The sequence below is a fragment of the Molossus molossus genome, unplaced genomic scaffold (genome assembly GCF_014108415.1).
Source record: "Molossus molossus isolate mMolMol1 unplaced genomic scaffold, mMolMol1.p scaffold_m16_p_1, whole genome shotgun sequence".
NCBI lineage: Eukaryota > Metazoa > Chordata > Mammalia > Chiroptera > Molossidae > Molossus > Molossus molossus.
Window position 1 is genome coordinate 214,407,296 of NW_023425344.1, and position 15,026 is coordinate 214,422,321.

Here is a 15,026-nt window from a genome sequence, read left to right on the forward strand (position 1 = left end):
TCATTTTTCTTTTTGAACATATATTTGAAATAAGTTAGCTAACATGAAGAATGCTTATAAATACAACTTCATCAGTGTAGCAAGATTTAAAAAAAAAAATTTCCCTTTATTCATTTTACAGAGAAAGGAAGGGAGAGGGAGAAAGAGAGAGAAACATTGATGAGAGAGAACATCAACTGGCCGCCTCCTGCATGCCCCCCACTGGGGATCGGGCCCACAACCTGGGCATGTGCCCTGACTGGGAATTGCACTGGCGACCTCTTGGTGCATGGGTTGATGCTTAACCACTGAACCACACCGGCTGGGCTGTAGCAAGATTTTTAATCATAACTCCTAGAAATAATTTAAGAGCTAATCTTCCAGTATGATTCTTTGCCTAGTTTTTCTTTAAAACACATATGAAGTAAAACTACTGAATCACTTTGAAAGAAAAAGACTTTTTATTCTGAGTTTGAACTGTAGTAACGCTTGAGTTTTCTATTTTAAAACTGGTACTGAGTTTTATTGCCTATTTTATGGATCAATGATGATGACTGCTATACTGGGCAACCGCTCTTTTAAAAGACATAATTTTAATCACAATACATTCAAATCTGTGAATGTAGAAATGTGCCATTTCACAGGATTCCACATGTGAAGTTACTTGTGTTCTGTGGAATCTGCTCAGTTCACAGTTTGTCTTTTAAACTGAACCCTGGAAGTAGGCACAGAAGCCATATTTATATTACAAGACCCCACCTTCTGGTCCAAAGCTGGGCCAAGCAGCTTTTGATGGGAAATCTGGGAATTCTCCTGGGAGAGAGTCTGTTGGCCAATCTCTATAGACAGATGGGCCTGTGACAGGTGAACTCAGAGGATCTGGAATGGTCCTGCTTACCCATGAGCTGACCAGGAAGAGAACCCACAGCATGTAGATAAAGAGAGAAGAACAAAATACTTTTGCAAAAGGAAGAGAGACTGTGGGCCCTGGGGTGGACTGGAAGATCCCCTTAAGTTTCTGGTTCCAGTCCCATGGATAAAAGTTTTTGCCCCAAGGCTTTCTCGTATTTTCTCAATAAGTTCTGCAAGTCCCCCTTGACTAAGAATGGCAATGGGTAGGTGAGCTTGTGGCCTTGCAGCAGGCCTCACAAATGCCTTCCTGGGGGCATATTTGTTCGCAGGAGTCAGGAGCTGAAGTGGGAATAATACATTTCCCAGAGTCCCTTCCTTTCCTAAGCTGACTGCCTCGTCCCCACAGGACTGCCTCATCTTGATCACACGGAAGACTGGGTACTTTTAAAATGAAGAGGTGCTTCTAAAAAGCTGACAGTCACACAAATTTTAGTAAACTAAAAGATTATAATTTTCACTTATTAAATTTTTTAATGAAAGAAACATAATATCTAGAAATGCTTCAATAAAAATGAAGTGTCATATTTACATTTTATTGTCCAGAAGTCCACAGGCTTTCTTTACTTCTTCGACCTGTTGTTCCCAATGTCTTACTGATTCTTGTAGTTTTGCTACCTCCAAATTGTGATCACTAAGAATCTATTGAAAATTTTTAAAAATCAGGGCATTAAATAATTGTCAAACGATTCACAACAGTGATGCAAATCACTAAGTATTCATGTATCACACACTCAGTTTCTGCACTGCGGTGTTCTTTAATTAAAATAAAAGCAATCATTATAATTATTTCTTTAAATACAAAGTTGGACAGAAATAATTCTGAAATCATTAGAAAAAATGTTTGGGAGGGAGGGCAACTAAATAAAGCAGTGAGGATTTGAGAACTACAAAAACAACTTTCAAGACATGAATTTTGACTACTATTTTTTTTTAAAAAGGAACAAATCTATATTTCCATAATCATCTTCAAAATGTTATTCCAGGAGAGTAGAATAAGTATTAGAAACAAGTCAAAACAAATTGGGTCTTTTACCTTAATTGATAGCTATGTTCATGCTGAAAAAGTTTTTCTTTCTTAATATTTAATCAGAAATTTGAAAACGAAACAGTTGGACACTGTGAAAAAATGTTAGCATAATTTGAAAAGGGAAACATGGATGAAGAAAACTCGTAGTGAAACAGATATTTCTGCAATGCGGTTTTGAATGAAAAAAGGGAAGGCAAACTTATCAGAGCCTTGGGTCTGCATTTCGGCTTGTGAGGGAGAAGGGAGCCGATCAGTTCCTCTGCGCGGCCGCAGAGCTACCGCAGATTCCTTCGTGCCATCCAACCCCGCACAGCAGTGTGGTCACAGACACCGGCGAGCAGCAGGAAGGTGCTCCCATCACGCCAGGCCAGCACTGTGAGTGACAGCTTCCCCAAACTCTTTTTCTCTAAAGCTCCATGTGACTGAACTTCTGGGCCATAACTAGTTCCAGAGTAACAAGATCTGCCACCAAAAATCAGCAGAATGTCTAAAGGACTCTGACCTATCATCAGTATTAGTGACTACGTGCTGAAGGCCATCAGCCCTGACATCAGTTACCTCTAGCTCTCAGTTCTCCCCGCCCTGGATATGTAGGTCACCCTGAAAATCACACACCATTATTATTTTCTGCCAATATGACAAGTGCTTGACCTGACGGCAGAGTTTTCTAAACTAAAAGTACCACCTGAAGATTAATCTAATATTCCCTAGTGTCTCGGTCCACAGCCAAATGTTGTTTTCTAACCTCTAGCAGTAACAACAACAAACTACCAAACACAAAGTACTCAGCTGAAAGCCACACAGGCATGGCTTCATCTGATCTCCACAAAAGCCCTTTGAAGTAGGCAGTAATGTTACCTCATGTTATAGAGGAGAACACTTTGGGCTGGTACAGCCAAGATTTGAACCCAGGTCTCTGTGACACTCAAGTCTGTGCTTTAAACACTATTCTCGGCTGGTAAGGTAGGGTGAGGGTGGGCTGGCTACATTGGAGGGAAAAAAGTGACACCTTCAAGCCTTTCCTAACTAGCCTGAGAGATCTTTGGAGGACCGGTTAAGGAACATGTGCTTCATTTTCCCAAGCCAGAATTGGGAGGGCACTTGGCTTATGATTTGTGAGGCCCAAAACGAGAGATATGTACTTGGGCATGCTGATCAAATCTGTTTTATACAACTCCTGTGTTCTCCTTTGAGTCTAGCCTGACTCACACTTCCTTGCTATGTTGACATATAAAAAACAGATAATGCTATTTTTAAATGCATATATTTGGGGGAAATTTTTTATTCTACTAATGTTTTATAATTTATTACAACCAATATATTATAACTAAAATGATCAGACCCACCCTATAAGAATTGTAATGGAATTAACTGAGCATTGACAAGAAGTGATATACTGTGATAGTTCAGTATTACTGTTGTCCCATATACAGTTTTAGATGTATTCTCAATACAGTTAGAAGAAATGAAGACTCCATTCAACTAACTGTGATGAGAGATTAACAGGCATTTCTGTTTTAATTCACATAGACGTGGTATATCAACATTAACCTTTCTAATTATACTCACCTCCATAAGCTTCAGTTTATTAATCTTTAAAATAAGAATAGCCCTGGCCGGTGTTGCTGTTATTAGAGCATTGGCCTGTAGACCAAAGAGTTGAGGGTTTGATTCCTGGTCAAGGGTACGTACCTTGATTGCAAGTTCAATCCCTGGCCCCACTCAGGGTTGTGTGGGAGGCAACCAATCGATGTGTCTCTCTCACATCTCTGTCTTCCCGTTCCTCTCCCTCTCCTTCCCTCCCTTTCACTCTATCTAAAAAAAAAAAAAAAAATCAATGAAAAAATATCCTCAAGTGAGAATTTAAAATAAATAAAATTAATAAAATAAGAATGATCCTCACAAAATATTTAACATAGTACTGGCTTTCACTCAATGTTATTACTTTAAAAAATAGAACTGCAGAGTTCTGAAGTATTTCCTAATTAAAATAAACAAATAGTCCCCTTTCCATATTAATGTTCCTGTACCCAATGTAAGTGGAGAGCCTAAATTCTGTCTTATCACAACACATTCAGAATTAAGAATCTGCCTATGGTTATTTATTTTGGTAAGTAAAATAAACCAATATCATAAAAATGTTATGATACACATTTTTTAAATGTATGTACACATTTTTTAAAAATCAGTTTTATAGTATTTTGGCCCCTCAAATGCAATTGATACCTAAGTCATGCCAGACTTCCTTCTTCCCACCATATCCCTGCAGAAAACACAACTGCACTGTAACACTTCCAAGTATCAGAAAATGTTAACATGACAAAAATATTGTCCCAGAATGACATGAACATAAGTTAAAATCAATTCCTTTTTTTAAAAAACAAACAAACAAACAAACAAACAAACAAACCACCTGTTACTGGTTATATCAAGGTAGTGTATATTGAGGTGCCTGGCTCAGGCTTGGAAACGTTTCTTCTTTCTTACCACTGTGGTGGTGGTGACTCTTTCTTTCAGTTTTGTGTCGGCGATCCTTAATTTATCCAATTCTTTCTTCTTGTGATAAGCATGCTGTTTCTTAGATTCACAGAGTTTTTCATATTCATGAATCTGTAGTGATAAACATAAACCAGTGAAAAAATTTGAGGACAACAAAGTTAAGAAAAACCTTTTTTTATTTTGTCAATCTAATTCATATTTCATCTAAGTATACCATATTCAATCTAAGTATATCAACAATAAAAAATAACCAGCGTTGGCATGTGTGGCTCAGTGGCTGGAGTGTTGTCCTGTACACCAAAAAGTGATGGGTTCGATTCCAGGTCGGCACATATTAGGCTGCCGGTTCTATCCCCGGTTTGGGCACATGCCGGAGGCAAATGATCAATATTTCTCTCTCGCAACAATGTTTCTTTCTCTCTCTCTCTCTCTCTCTCTCTCTCTCCACCCCCCCCCCTTCCTCTAAGATCAATGAAAAATAAATAGCCAAACCAGGGTTTGCCTGTTTTATAGCATCATAGAAAAAATAATGAACCACAAGGACCAAAGTGTAATTATAAAATGTTGAAACAGTAAATTTATCAGAGCAATAAAACAATGATCACTAATAGCAAATTATAAAAGCAATAGTCATGGTAGCAATTTATTAGTAAAACACCATAGAATAGTTACCAGATTTACAGCGTGCTGTGTAGATCAAGAGAGTCGAAGGAAGGAAGGAAGGAAATCTCATTTTGTATTGTTTAATAGGAAACAAAATAAACTAAAGAGATTAAACAAAATCATTAAAGATAGGGCAGCTTACAATCCTGGACAACTTATTACTACTTTACAAACATATTCTGATCACTTGTCAGAATATGAAGTAAGTCACCCTCTTATTAAAAGCAAACACATCAATGGATTTGTCTGGCAAAATGAATGATCAAGAAAAGGCCACTGACAGAGTAGTAGGCCTGAGAAAACATAGGCAGCTCTGTATTAAAGAGTTATGAAAACATGACCCATGCACCAAGAGGTCGCCGGTTCAATTCCTGGTCAGGGCACATGCCCAGGTTGTGGGCCAAATCCCCAGGGGGCACACAGGAGGCGACCAATCGATGTCCTCTCTCATCGATGTTTCTATCGCTCTCTCCCTGTCCCTTCCTCTCTCTAAAAAATCAATGAAGAAAAAAAAATTTAAATAAAAAAAAAATAGTTATAAAAACATGTGTGGGTAGCTGTCCATCAAAGCCACCAGCCCACTCACCCAAAGTGGCTGCTCTGAATGAATGTGTTCATTATCAATTATCTCTACACCAGGGCACAGTTGAAGGAAATTTTGTGATTAATAAATTTTGCTGAAAATTGGAATTCTGTGTTTATGCTTTGGTCTAAGACTTCTCCTATGGTTTTGCAACTACAGACATAATATTAGCAAAGAGCATTTTGTTTTTCGTTAAAGGAGATCTTACGGGTTTGAAGACTCTCTGATATCTATAATGGTTTTTCCTTCTTTTTCATAGGAAGTAAAGGGAATTAACAGGCAGCTACCACAGCCTATTAGTGAACAGGAGTGGTTAGCTCCTTCATGTCCACTTCAGTTGGCCTAACCCACTGGCACATAGCATTCCTTTAGGAGCCATTACTTTGCCAGGGGTAGGTGGTATCTTAACTTGGCTAAATCAGATACTGCAAGAAGACTTAATGGTCCTCGGTTAGGAAAAGTTTTCCTACTCCTACTTGAATGAGGAAGCATAGAGTCCAGTCCTCAGTGGCAGTCGTCTTGTGACTATGAGGAAAACCAGCCATAAGATGAAGGATGAACCCTGGCCAGTTTGGCTCAGCGGTTAGAGCGTCGGCCTGAGGTCCAGAGAGACCCGGGTTCAGTTCCCACTAAGGGCATGTACCTCGGTTGCAGTTTGTCCCTGGCCCTGGTTGGGTCATGCGGGTGGTGACCACTTGATGTGTCATGTCAATGTTTCTCTCTTTCTTCCTCTCTCTCCCTCCCGCTCTATGTGAACAAAGAATGGAAAAATGTCCTCCGGTGAGGATGAAAAAGATGAAGGATGGAGGATACGTCAGAAGAGCCACTGAATTAACTAGTCCCGGACACTGCTCTGCGCTGGGAATTCCTACTGTGTGAGATAATGAACGCCCTTACTGACAATGCCAGTCTGAGCCAGGGCTTCTGCCATTCGCACCTGCAGGCACCCTAACTGGTGCGTTTCCCAGGGAGATCCCCTTGGGCAGACACACTGCTGCCCCTGGGCCACATTCAGCCACCTGCATTCGTGAAGCTGCTGTCATTCATTTAGGTATTGTTTATGGCTACTTTTGTGGTAAAGTCGCAGTGTTCAGTAGATGTGACAGAAACTATATGGCACACAAAGCCCTAAATATTTATTATCTGACCCCACACAGAAAATGTTTGTAGTCCCTGAGACAGACCATTCACATAAGGAAGAATCTGTCATGTTGGCAAATTTCCTGTTTTAAGCTCCTCTGAGCTTCCTTTCTTACATTTCAACATTTACATTCAAGAATAAGGAGGAGGGGGACTTCCCCGTAGGGCTTAAAATTAAGTTAGAATCTTGTTCATTCAATGAAGTAATACTGTAAAGTGCCTACCGTGTGCGAGGCACGGCAGGCTCTGTTGGCAGGGCTGCGATTCGGCAGCGCAGAACGCCTGCCCTTCCACGTGGACCTGTGCATCTGCACGGCCGAAGCCATCGTGGCTGGGCCGTTTAAGTCTCAGGGGACTCCCCACTCAGCTGTGACCACCCTGAGACACCCCACTTTTGGCTGGTCACTTAAGTGAGCTGCTCCAGCTTGGGGGCTCTGGATTGCTCCCAGAGAATGGAATAGTGCTTTCAGAAGAGGGATGGGAGCAGCGGGGCGATCCAAGTGCTGCTCAGCATCGTTGTCGATATGAAAACAGTAAAATGCCTTTTGGTCTTTGTTGTCCTGAAATTTCCATTTTCTTGTGATAACAATAAATCCAAGTAAGGTCTTGCCCAGTGACGGGAGCCCCTCACTATTTCTGAAGCATAGATTTCAGCTGATTCCAGCTCTGCAGTCCAGGCTAACAGCCAGCTTCAGCCCCATAAGGTCCTGGGAGCTGGGCTTTTACAAATCTGGTTTAGTGGCTGCAGATGGCCCAAGGGACCCCTTGCCAGCTCCTTCACAAAGAGCCTGATCCAAGGATGACGTAGGCTGATCTATCAATATTCAAGAAGAATAATCCATGGTTTTAGTGTAAAACTATTTCAGAAGAAGTAGGTGCTTTGAAGGATAAAGAAGCTTAGACCTGGTTGGACTTCTTGAAACTCTCAAGTCTTATCGTGAAATCAATCACCATTAAGAACCAAGTGCTTGTCAATGCCAGATTATATTCCTCTAGACTTTTAATGAAGACTCAAGAAAAGCAATTTAATAAACAACATATTCTTTCTATTTTTTAAAATTAAGTGTTGTGAGCTTGAGATAGCTTCCTGCATCTATGACCTGAGGTTGTGGCGACTCCAGTCACGGAGAGAGCAGCAGCAGGAGTTCACCCGGAATTCTCATCACGAGCAAGGCCCCCTCTACAGGGGGAGAAAGAAGACTGAGGCTGGGACCCCCTAATATGGAAACGGTCCTGCCTCTCCTGGGGCAATCCAGAGCAGAACAAAGAACCCCCAGCAGCAAGCCATTCTAACGGTGAATGTTAATTAACATGGCCTAGCAGACAGCAAGAAGCTTCCTTATGCCTCCGGCCCCCTCACAGAACTCTGGTTTCAAAACACTCTTTTCTCTCAGGGCCTCTGGCTCTGCTCAGCCCCTGTGCAGGCTGCTCCTCTCAGCTGCATTCAGGGGGAGCAGGCTGGGCCGACCGCCCTGGTCCTGCCAGAGACACAGCCTCAGAACTGCCAAAGGCGACCAGATGGCATGGAGGCAAAATACTTGTCGCCATGGGGCTGCTTATGAGCCAGGGGCCACCCCAGTGATACAAACCCTCATATTCATTCTCATGAACTGAGATGATGTTATACATTTAAATGTCTTCTCCGAGGGGCTACAGTGTCCTCGAGTCTCTAGTCTGTTTCCACCCCAATGTCCACAGAAGGTACCACAGGAACACGGACTAGCCTTGAGGACAAATACATTATTTCCCATTTCATGCTTGAGATTCTGTATAATTCTGTACCAAAAAAATAAAAATGATGCCACTTACCTTTTCATGCAACTCTGTTTTTTTTTTTAAATATTCTGATCTTTCCTTTTCTATTTGCCTCTCTATATCTTGAACGCATTTTTTTTGCAGTTTTATTTCCTCTCTCTCTGAGTTTACTTTGGTATAAATCTCATTGATGTCGATAGTGGTAGTGGCTTTTTTTTCCATCATTTGGTTGAGTGACAGGACTATCTTTTCATACTGCTTCGACAGTTCCTCTTGCTTTTTACTAGGAGAAAAAAAATTACTCACGGCATGAAAAATTTGGCTTTTAGGAAAGGAACTTAAAGTCTATTTGGTGAGATCAACCGCCATCAAGAGGGAAATTATAAGGGATACTGATTTTAGAATTGTAGTTGTGATTGCCTAAACTTGGCTGAGATGAGGACAGATGGAAACACAAGACAAGTGTCACCTTGTAACTGTTTACCACAGCAAAAGTGTCAGTGGCCCAGCCTCACCTCACTCATCCCCACAGAGCAGGTAGTAGCTATGGGATATTATGGTTTAAAGTACATGCAATGATTCAAAAACAGCTGAGACAGGTCAATGAAATCTGGCCAGACAAATGGTTTGCTATACAGCATTTCCATATCTGTCTTATCATTCTGAGCTATGTGGTTAAGTCAAAGAAAGCTAGACATCCCTACCCCACCCCCACCTTCTGCTGCATGGCCCTGCAGGGAGAGCCCAGGAGAAAGCTAGCCTTCCTCTGATGGACAGGAGTTAGGCCAGTAATTCAGGACAAGTGGAGTAGGGAAACTGGGACAGATAGCTGAACAAACTGGCCAAGGAATTTACAGGCAGATACAGAAGGTCACCTCCCTAAGGATAACATCTAGGACTCGGATGTATTTCAGCCCCCCCCCCCCCCCAAAAAGCAGCAAAACCAGGTAGGTGACCAGCTGTAGTGACTAAGGACCCTGCCCTGATCCTGAAAGACCACACCTAGAAAACTGATGAATATTCTGCTAAAACCCTCCCCTGAGGCCTCCATTAAGATTCCTGCCTGCAAGAGACAGATAATACCTTCAAGATGAGGACCCAGCACATGTGCCTCTCCCTCTGGGGAGCACACCATCACCTTCCCCTCCCCCCTCTTCTTCCCTCACAGGCACACATCTCCTAAACTCTACGGGCCCCCATGAGACTTGCAATCAAGGGAGCACTGGGCAGCGGCAGCTTGCTCCTGGGCTCACCCCTACCTGTCTCCAAGGCCCCCTTTTCTCTGACTTCCCAGTGAGACAAAGAGCCCAGTCTGGGCTCTCCTGCTGCTGCTTCTATGTAAGCCCTGCTTTGTCTCACTGTCCCCAGCTTTAATAAACATACCCTCATTCTCATGGACTCATATTGTGAAATCTTTCCTACACAAAGTCAAGAATCCACACACTACTGGACAGCCCTAAGCAGACCTACTCAGGGCCAGGTCCCCTCTCTGGTAACGTTTCTATATTTTCCTTTTTAAAAAACTCCTGCAATGTGAAAACCTTTTTCCAGTTCCCAGGGCTTAAGACTTTAGTTCAGGTGGTTATATGCAAAGGTTCAGGAAAATGAAAACAGGTTGTTGGTAAGTTCAATTTCCAGAGGTCAGCTCTACCACAGAAATGCAAGAAACAGAAGCAGAGGCAAGAGGGAGTCAGATCGTGGGTGCTTTGTGGTCTAGCAGAGGAAGCCTTCTAAGAATGAATCGACCTGAGGATCCAGTAGCTTCAGGGAGGCAAAGTGAAGCAAAGCAAGTCAAACAAAAAAACCCCAACTATGCGCATCGGGATGGGCTGAGACACTCGGAAACGTGACGTGGAGCCTAAAGAAAATACACCAAACAGCTTGCAGGTGTTCAGTTTGTGGGGACTGTCCAGGAAAAGACCACCTGTCAGAGCGTGCGGGTACCCTGACACGTACCTTTCTTTGAAAAATGGGTGCAACAAACAATGGGTGTAATTTGATGATGCTAGCTCATCAAGCAACCCACCTTATGTCTATAATTTTCCTTTCCATAAAGATTTCTCTAGAGCAGTGATTCTCAAAATGTAGTCAGGGCCTACAAGCAGCAGCAGCAGCAGCAGCAGTAGCACCTGGGAAAACTTGTTAGAAATTCAAGTTCTTCCCCTTACCTCCAAGGCTGACCAAATCAGAAATTCGGGGGTGGGTGTCCCCAGTAATCTGTGTTTCACAAGCACTCCAGGCGATTCTGATGCACAGTGAAGTTTGAGAATCACTGGTTCGCAGGGATGTGATGGTGCTGGCCAGCTGCCATGAGCATTCCAGCTTGGACAGCCTAGTCTACGTAGCAGTCTCCAGCCATTGTGGCCAGCACGTGAGGTACAAACCTGCACTGTGAATCCTCAACAGCTTCACCAAACTTATGTGATGGTGAATTGTTTCACGGAGCAGCTCCCGGAACAGGTGTTCTGAGAGCCTGCTCCAGGAAAGGCATCCCTGGGTCTTGAGGTCTCCACCTTATTCCTCATGCTTTGAAATCTTGTGCACCAAGCAAGCCTCTGATTGTTTTAGCTCCCCAAGAAGAGTTCTTTCCCTGTGATGAGGGCTCTTTGAACATTTCTCACTTTGACAAACTGACATTTGGATATTTACACATTAGCCTTAGAAATTTGCTCATAACTAAACTGTTCTTCAGAGTTTTGTGTTTTTTTTTCTTTTTCTTTCAGAATATATCTCTTCCTCCAGGAGATAGGTAAATTAAGACTTGTAATCCCCATTTAACAGATGGAGAAAGTGAGGCCCCTAGGGTTGAAGTGCTGGCAACACATCTAGGAATAAAGGAAAGAAACTAACAGGTGTCACATCCTCTCTTGGGAACAAATCTATCATCGGCCCTCCATGCCTGAACTTCTTTAAAGAACTACACTGGTTATAATATATCTGGTTTGATACTGTATTTACACACATGATTTCTTCCTTTGGTGGGTGAGGTTTGTAAACGTAGTTTTGCTAGAATGGACGCTAACACCACTGTGTGCTCTCCCTGTGGAGGTAGTGCACAAGGCAGCTGGGGTTTCCATCCAGCGCTGCTGCTGGGGAGCTGGATTGCCTCTGAGATTTTACAGGTCTCCTGGCTGCAGTGGCTGAAGATTTTCTGCTCTTTTTCCCAGATCTCTGAAGCCATCACACGCCCCTAGAGCTCAGTCATTTTCTACAAGTGATTTCTACCACTTATCTTTCCCTGCTCCGTTCAGGTTAGAGGACAAAGCCCTTGGACAATCTCCCCACTCTAGCCCCAGACCCAACTACCTCAGGTACTGAATGAAAAAGTACCTACCCCAGAGTGTTATTAATTTCTTTCATATCAAGTATTGTCTTCTGCAGAAACTCTATTTCATTTGTTATCCTTTTATTTTTCATTTGTAATTGATTTACCTCATAAAGGTTTAATCTGCGAGCATCTCTGACACATTCTTAAAAGAAAGTGGAAACATTACTGTTATTTGAGAAACAGCACAGTTGTAGATACATGTAGTTTCAAATCAGGAACAAACTGTCTTTCAATATTTTTGTTGTTGTTGTTAATCCTCACCCGAGGATATTTTTCCACTGATAGAGTGTAAGGGAGGGAGGGAGAGACAGAGAGAGAAACATTGATGTGAGAGAGACACATTGATTGGTTGCCTCCCACACAACCCTGACTGGGGCTGGGGACTGAACCTGCAACCCAGGTACATGCCCTTGACCGGGAATGGAACCTGTGGCCCTTCAGTCCACAGGCCAACACTCTAACTGCTGAGCCAAACTGGCCAGGGTGTGAAATATTCTTTTAATTATGTTCTTGTATCAGATACCTCTTCCTCACCCCTCTGGACCCTCTCAATCTTAACTATCAATTATTTCCCTTATTTCAGCTGCTGCTATGGTGACCAGCTTTCATGGACCCTAAGCAATTTCAAATTGGTGCAGTCTGATAGCACCTGATTCCTGCTTTTTCTATCCATTTCTCACCTTCTGCCCAGGACTTCCCTGTTGCCTCTATCATGTGACTTCTTTAGACACCCACACCCATGCACGTTGAACCCAAAGTACAGGAAGTGGGGCAAACATTGAACCAGTGATCATCAGGAGCCAGTACCTGTATGGTCCTGAGAAGAGGTAACTGTGTCTTAGGGGTGTGTTCTCATATTTCATTAGTTGCATTTGACAGCAGTCAACATCATATTGCACCCCACGTTAGCTCTCCCTTCTCCCCACTTTGCTCTCCTTATCCCACACTCCTCCTACTTGAATTGTACTCCCTAATAAAATAACAGTACAAAAGCCATTCCCTCCCTCCATTCCCTCTAGGGAAACCATTGTGTTAAAAAACAAAAAACTAATTATTCATCAATAAATAACAAATCCCTATAATCACATGAGACTTCAACAGATGACCTCAGTGCATGATAGATAGATGGTAACAATGCATGAATTTCTGAACACTGCCGTTGAGAAAAGTCCTGGATGACCCATTTCTACATGTCAAATTTCCTAGAAATGAAACTTCCCTGAGAGAGCTGGGTTATTTTTTCTAGGCTACTAGTTCAATTGTTCATTGAAGCAGGGCTTCTCAAACTATGTGTCTCAAATATGCATGTGCAACACCTGGGGATCTTGTTGAAATAGATTGTAATATAGCAGGTTTGGGATGTGCCCAGAGAGTCTGCATTTTATAACAAGCTCTAAGGGGATGGTGACACCACTGATCCAAGAACCATATTCTCAGTAGCAAAACTTTATTCCTAAGGCCAATTAAATTTACTTGGTTAAGTATTCAGCATGTATCAAGAATCCTATAAACTCATATGGTAATGTTTTTCTTCTAAAATATATTTTTCCTGATTATAAAAGTAACCCAACCTAGACAATAAAAAGCAACCAAAGAAAATAGAACAAAAACACTCTTAATACTGCCTTTGGCACAGATTTCTTGTTATTTTCCTCTGCATGTATAATTTGTTGTATTTTCCCTGCCAAGCTGGACCAACACCATGCATGTTGTTTTAAAGCGGACCTTATTACTTGGGGTCTAATTAGGTCATAGAAATCTTATGGTAAATTAATAAGGAAATTTTAATATAAAGAATTATTGGCTAGAGACTACCAGCCAGCCAGTAGGCAGAGATGAGTCTCTGAATGCTTTGAGCCTTGGGCCTGGCTCTCAGTTGTTGGGTTTTGTGACTCTGGGGACCTAGGTGTGAAGGTGGCTGCCTGGGCCCCTGGGCTGAGCCATTAAACTCTGATACAGAAACCATTTTTCTCAGGCAGAGTTTCCCTTTCAACGCATTTATAACCCGGGGGATAGGGAGGTAAGTGAGTAACTGCCCCACCCATTGGAATTTAACTCCTCCCTGCCTGGCTGGGAGGAGTTAGCACCTAGCACAGAATTGCAACCTGAGGAACATTAACTGTCAGACACTACCATCTGGCCTTCAGGTCTCTGGGTGCTTTGAGCCTTGGGCCTGGCTCACATTCATTGGGTTTTGAGGCTCTGCGGTCTGAGTTGTGAAGGAGGCTGCCAGAGCCCTTGTGCTGAGTCATTAACCCACACTGCAGAAACCATTTTCTTCAGGCTGAGTTTTCCTCTCAAAGTAGCTTTAGCCGGGGGTGGGGGAAGGGAGGGAGCAATTGCCTCACCCCCTGGAAATCCTCTTATACTACCCAAGTGGGGGAGTTTTCATACAGCTGAGATCTATAACCTGAGGCTCATTAAGTGACTGAGACTAACAGTCAGCATGCAGGCAGAGGCAGATCTCTGGTATACTCGAGTTTTTGCCTGGTCTGAAACTCTACCCTGGAGAGTAAGACCAGACATTGATCTTCAGCTTGGTCCCATCTATACACATCCAAACCCAGCAGAGGGAGCCACAATCTGCAGAACATGGATACCCACAGGGAGAATTTGGCAGGCTCCAAACCCTGCTGAGACAGCCAAAATGGTGAAACAAAGAAACAAATCCCAAATGAAAGTACAAGAGAATTCTCCAGAAGAAGGACTAAATGAGACACAGATAAGCAAGTTATCAGATACAGAGTTCAGAGTTATGATTATAAGGATGCTCAACAGCATCAGAAAAAATATAAACACAATAAAAAACAATCCATTGGAAATGAAAATGACATACCAGAAATAAAGATACACTGGAGGAAATAACCAGCAGATTAGAGGAAGCTGAAGATCAGATCAGCAAATTAGAAGATAGGGTAGGAAAAAAAAATTACTCAATCAGAGACATCCCCCCCCCAAAAAAAAGAAAGACAAAATTAAAAAACAAGAGGACAGTTTAAGAGAGCTATGGGACAACATTAAATGTAACAACATCTGCATCATACCAGAAGAAGAAGTGAGCAAGGGTTAGATAATCTGTTTGAAGAAACAGTGGCAGAAAAATTTCCTAACTCAGTGAAGGAAAAAGGCATACAAGAAGT

At 42.4% G+C, this 15,026-nt stretch overlaps 1 protein-coding gene across 1 annotated transcript in view; it reads right to left on the reverse strand.

Moving 5' to 3' along the window:
- The window catches only part of CCDC175 (coiled-coil domain containing 175), a 59,219-nt gene that overhangs the window by 35,407 nt on the left and 8,786 nt on the right, over positions 1-15,026 (reverse strand). The window contains exons 4-7 of the mRNA XM_036251072.1: positions 11,893-12,028; positions 8,613-8,841; positions 4,406-4,528; positions 1,421-1,530 (exon numbers count right to left, since the gene is read on the reverse strand). Of these exons, the coding sequence (XP_036106965.1) occupies positions 1,421-1,530; positions 4,406-4,528; positions 8,613-8,841; positions 11,893-12,028 (598 nt within the window). The remainder of the gene's footprint in view (positions 1-1,420; positions 1,531-4,405; positions 4,529-8,612; positions 8,842-11,892; positions 12,029-15,026) is intronic.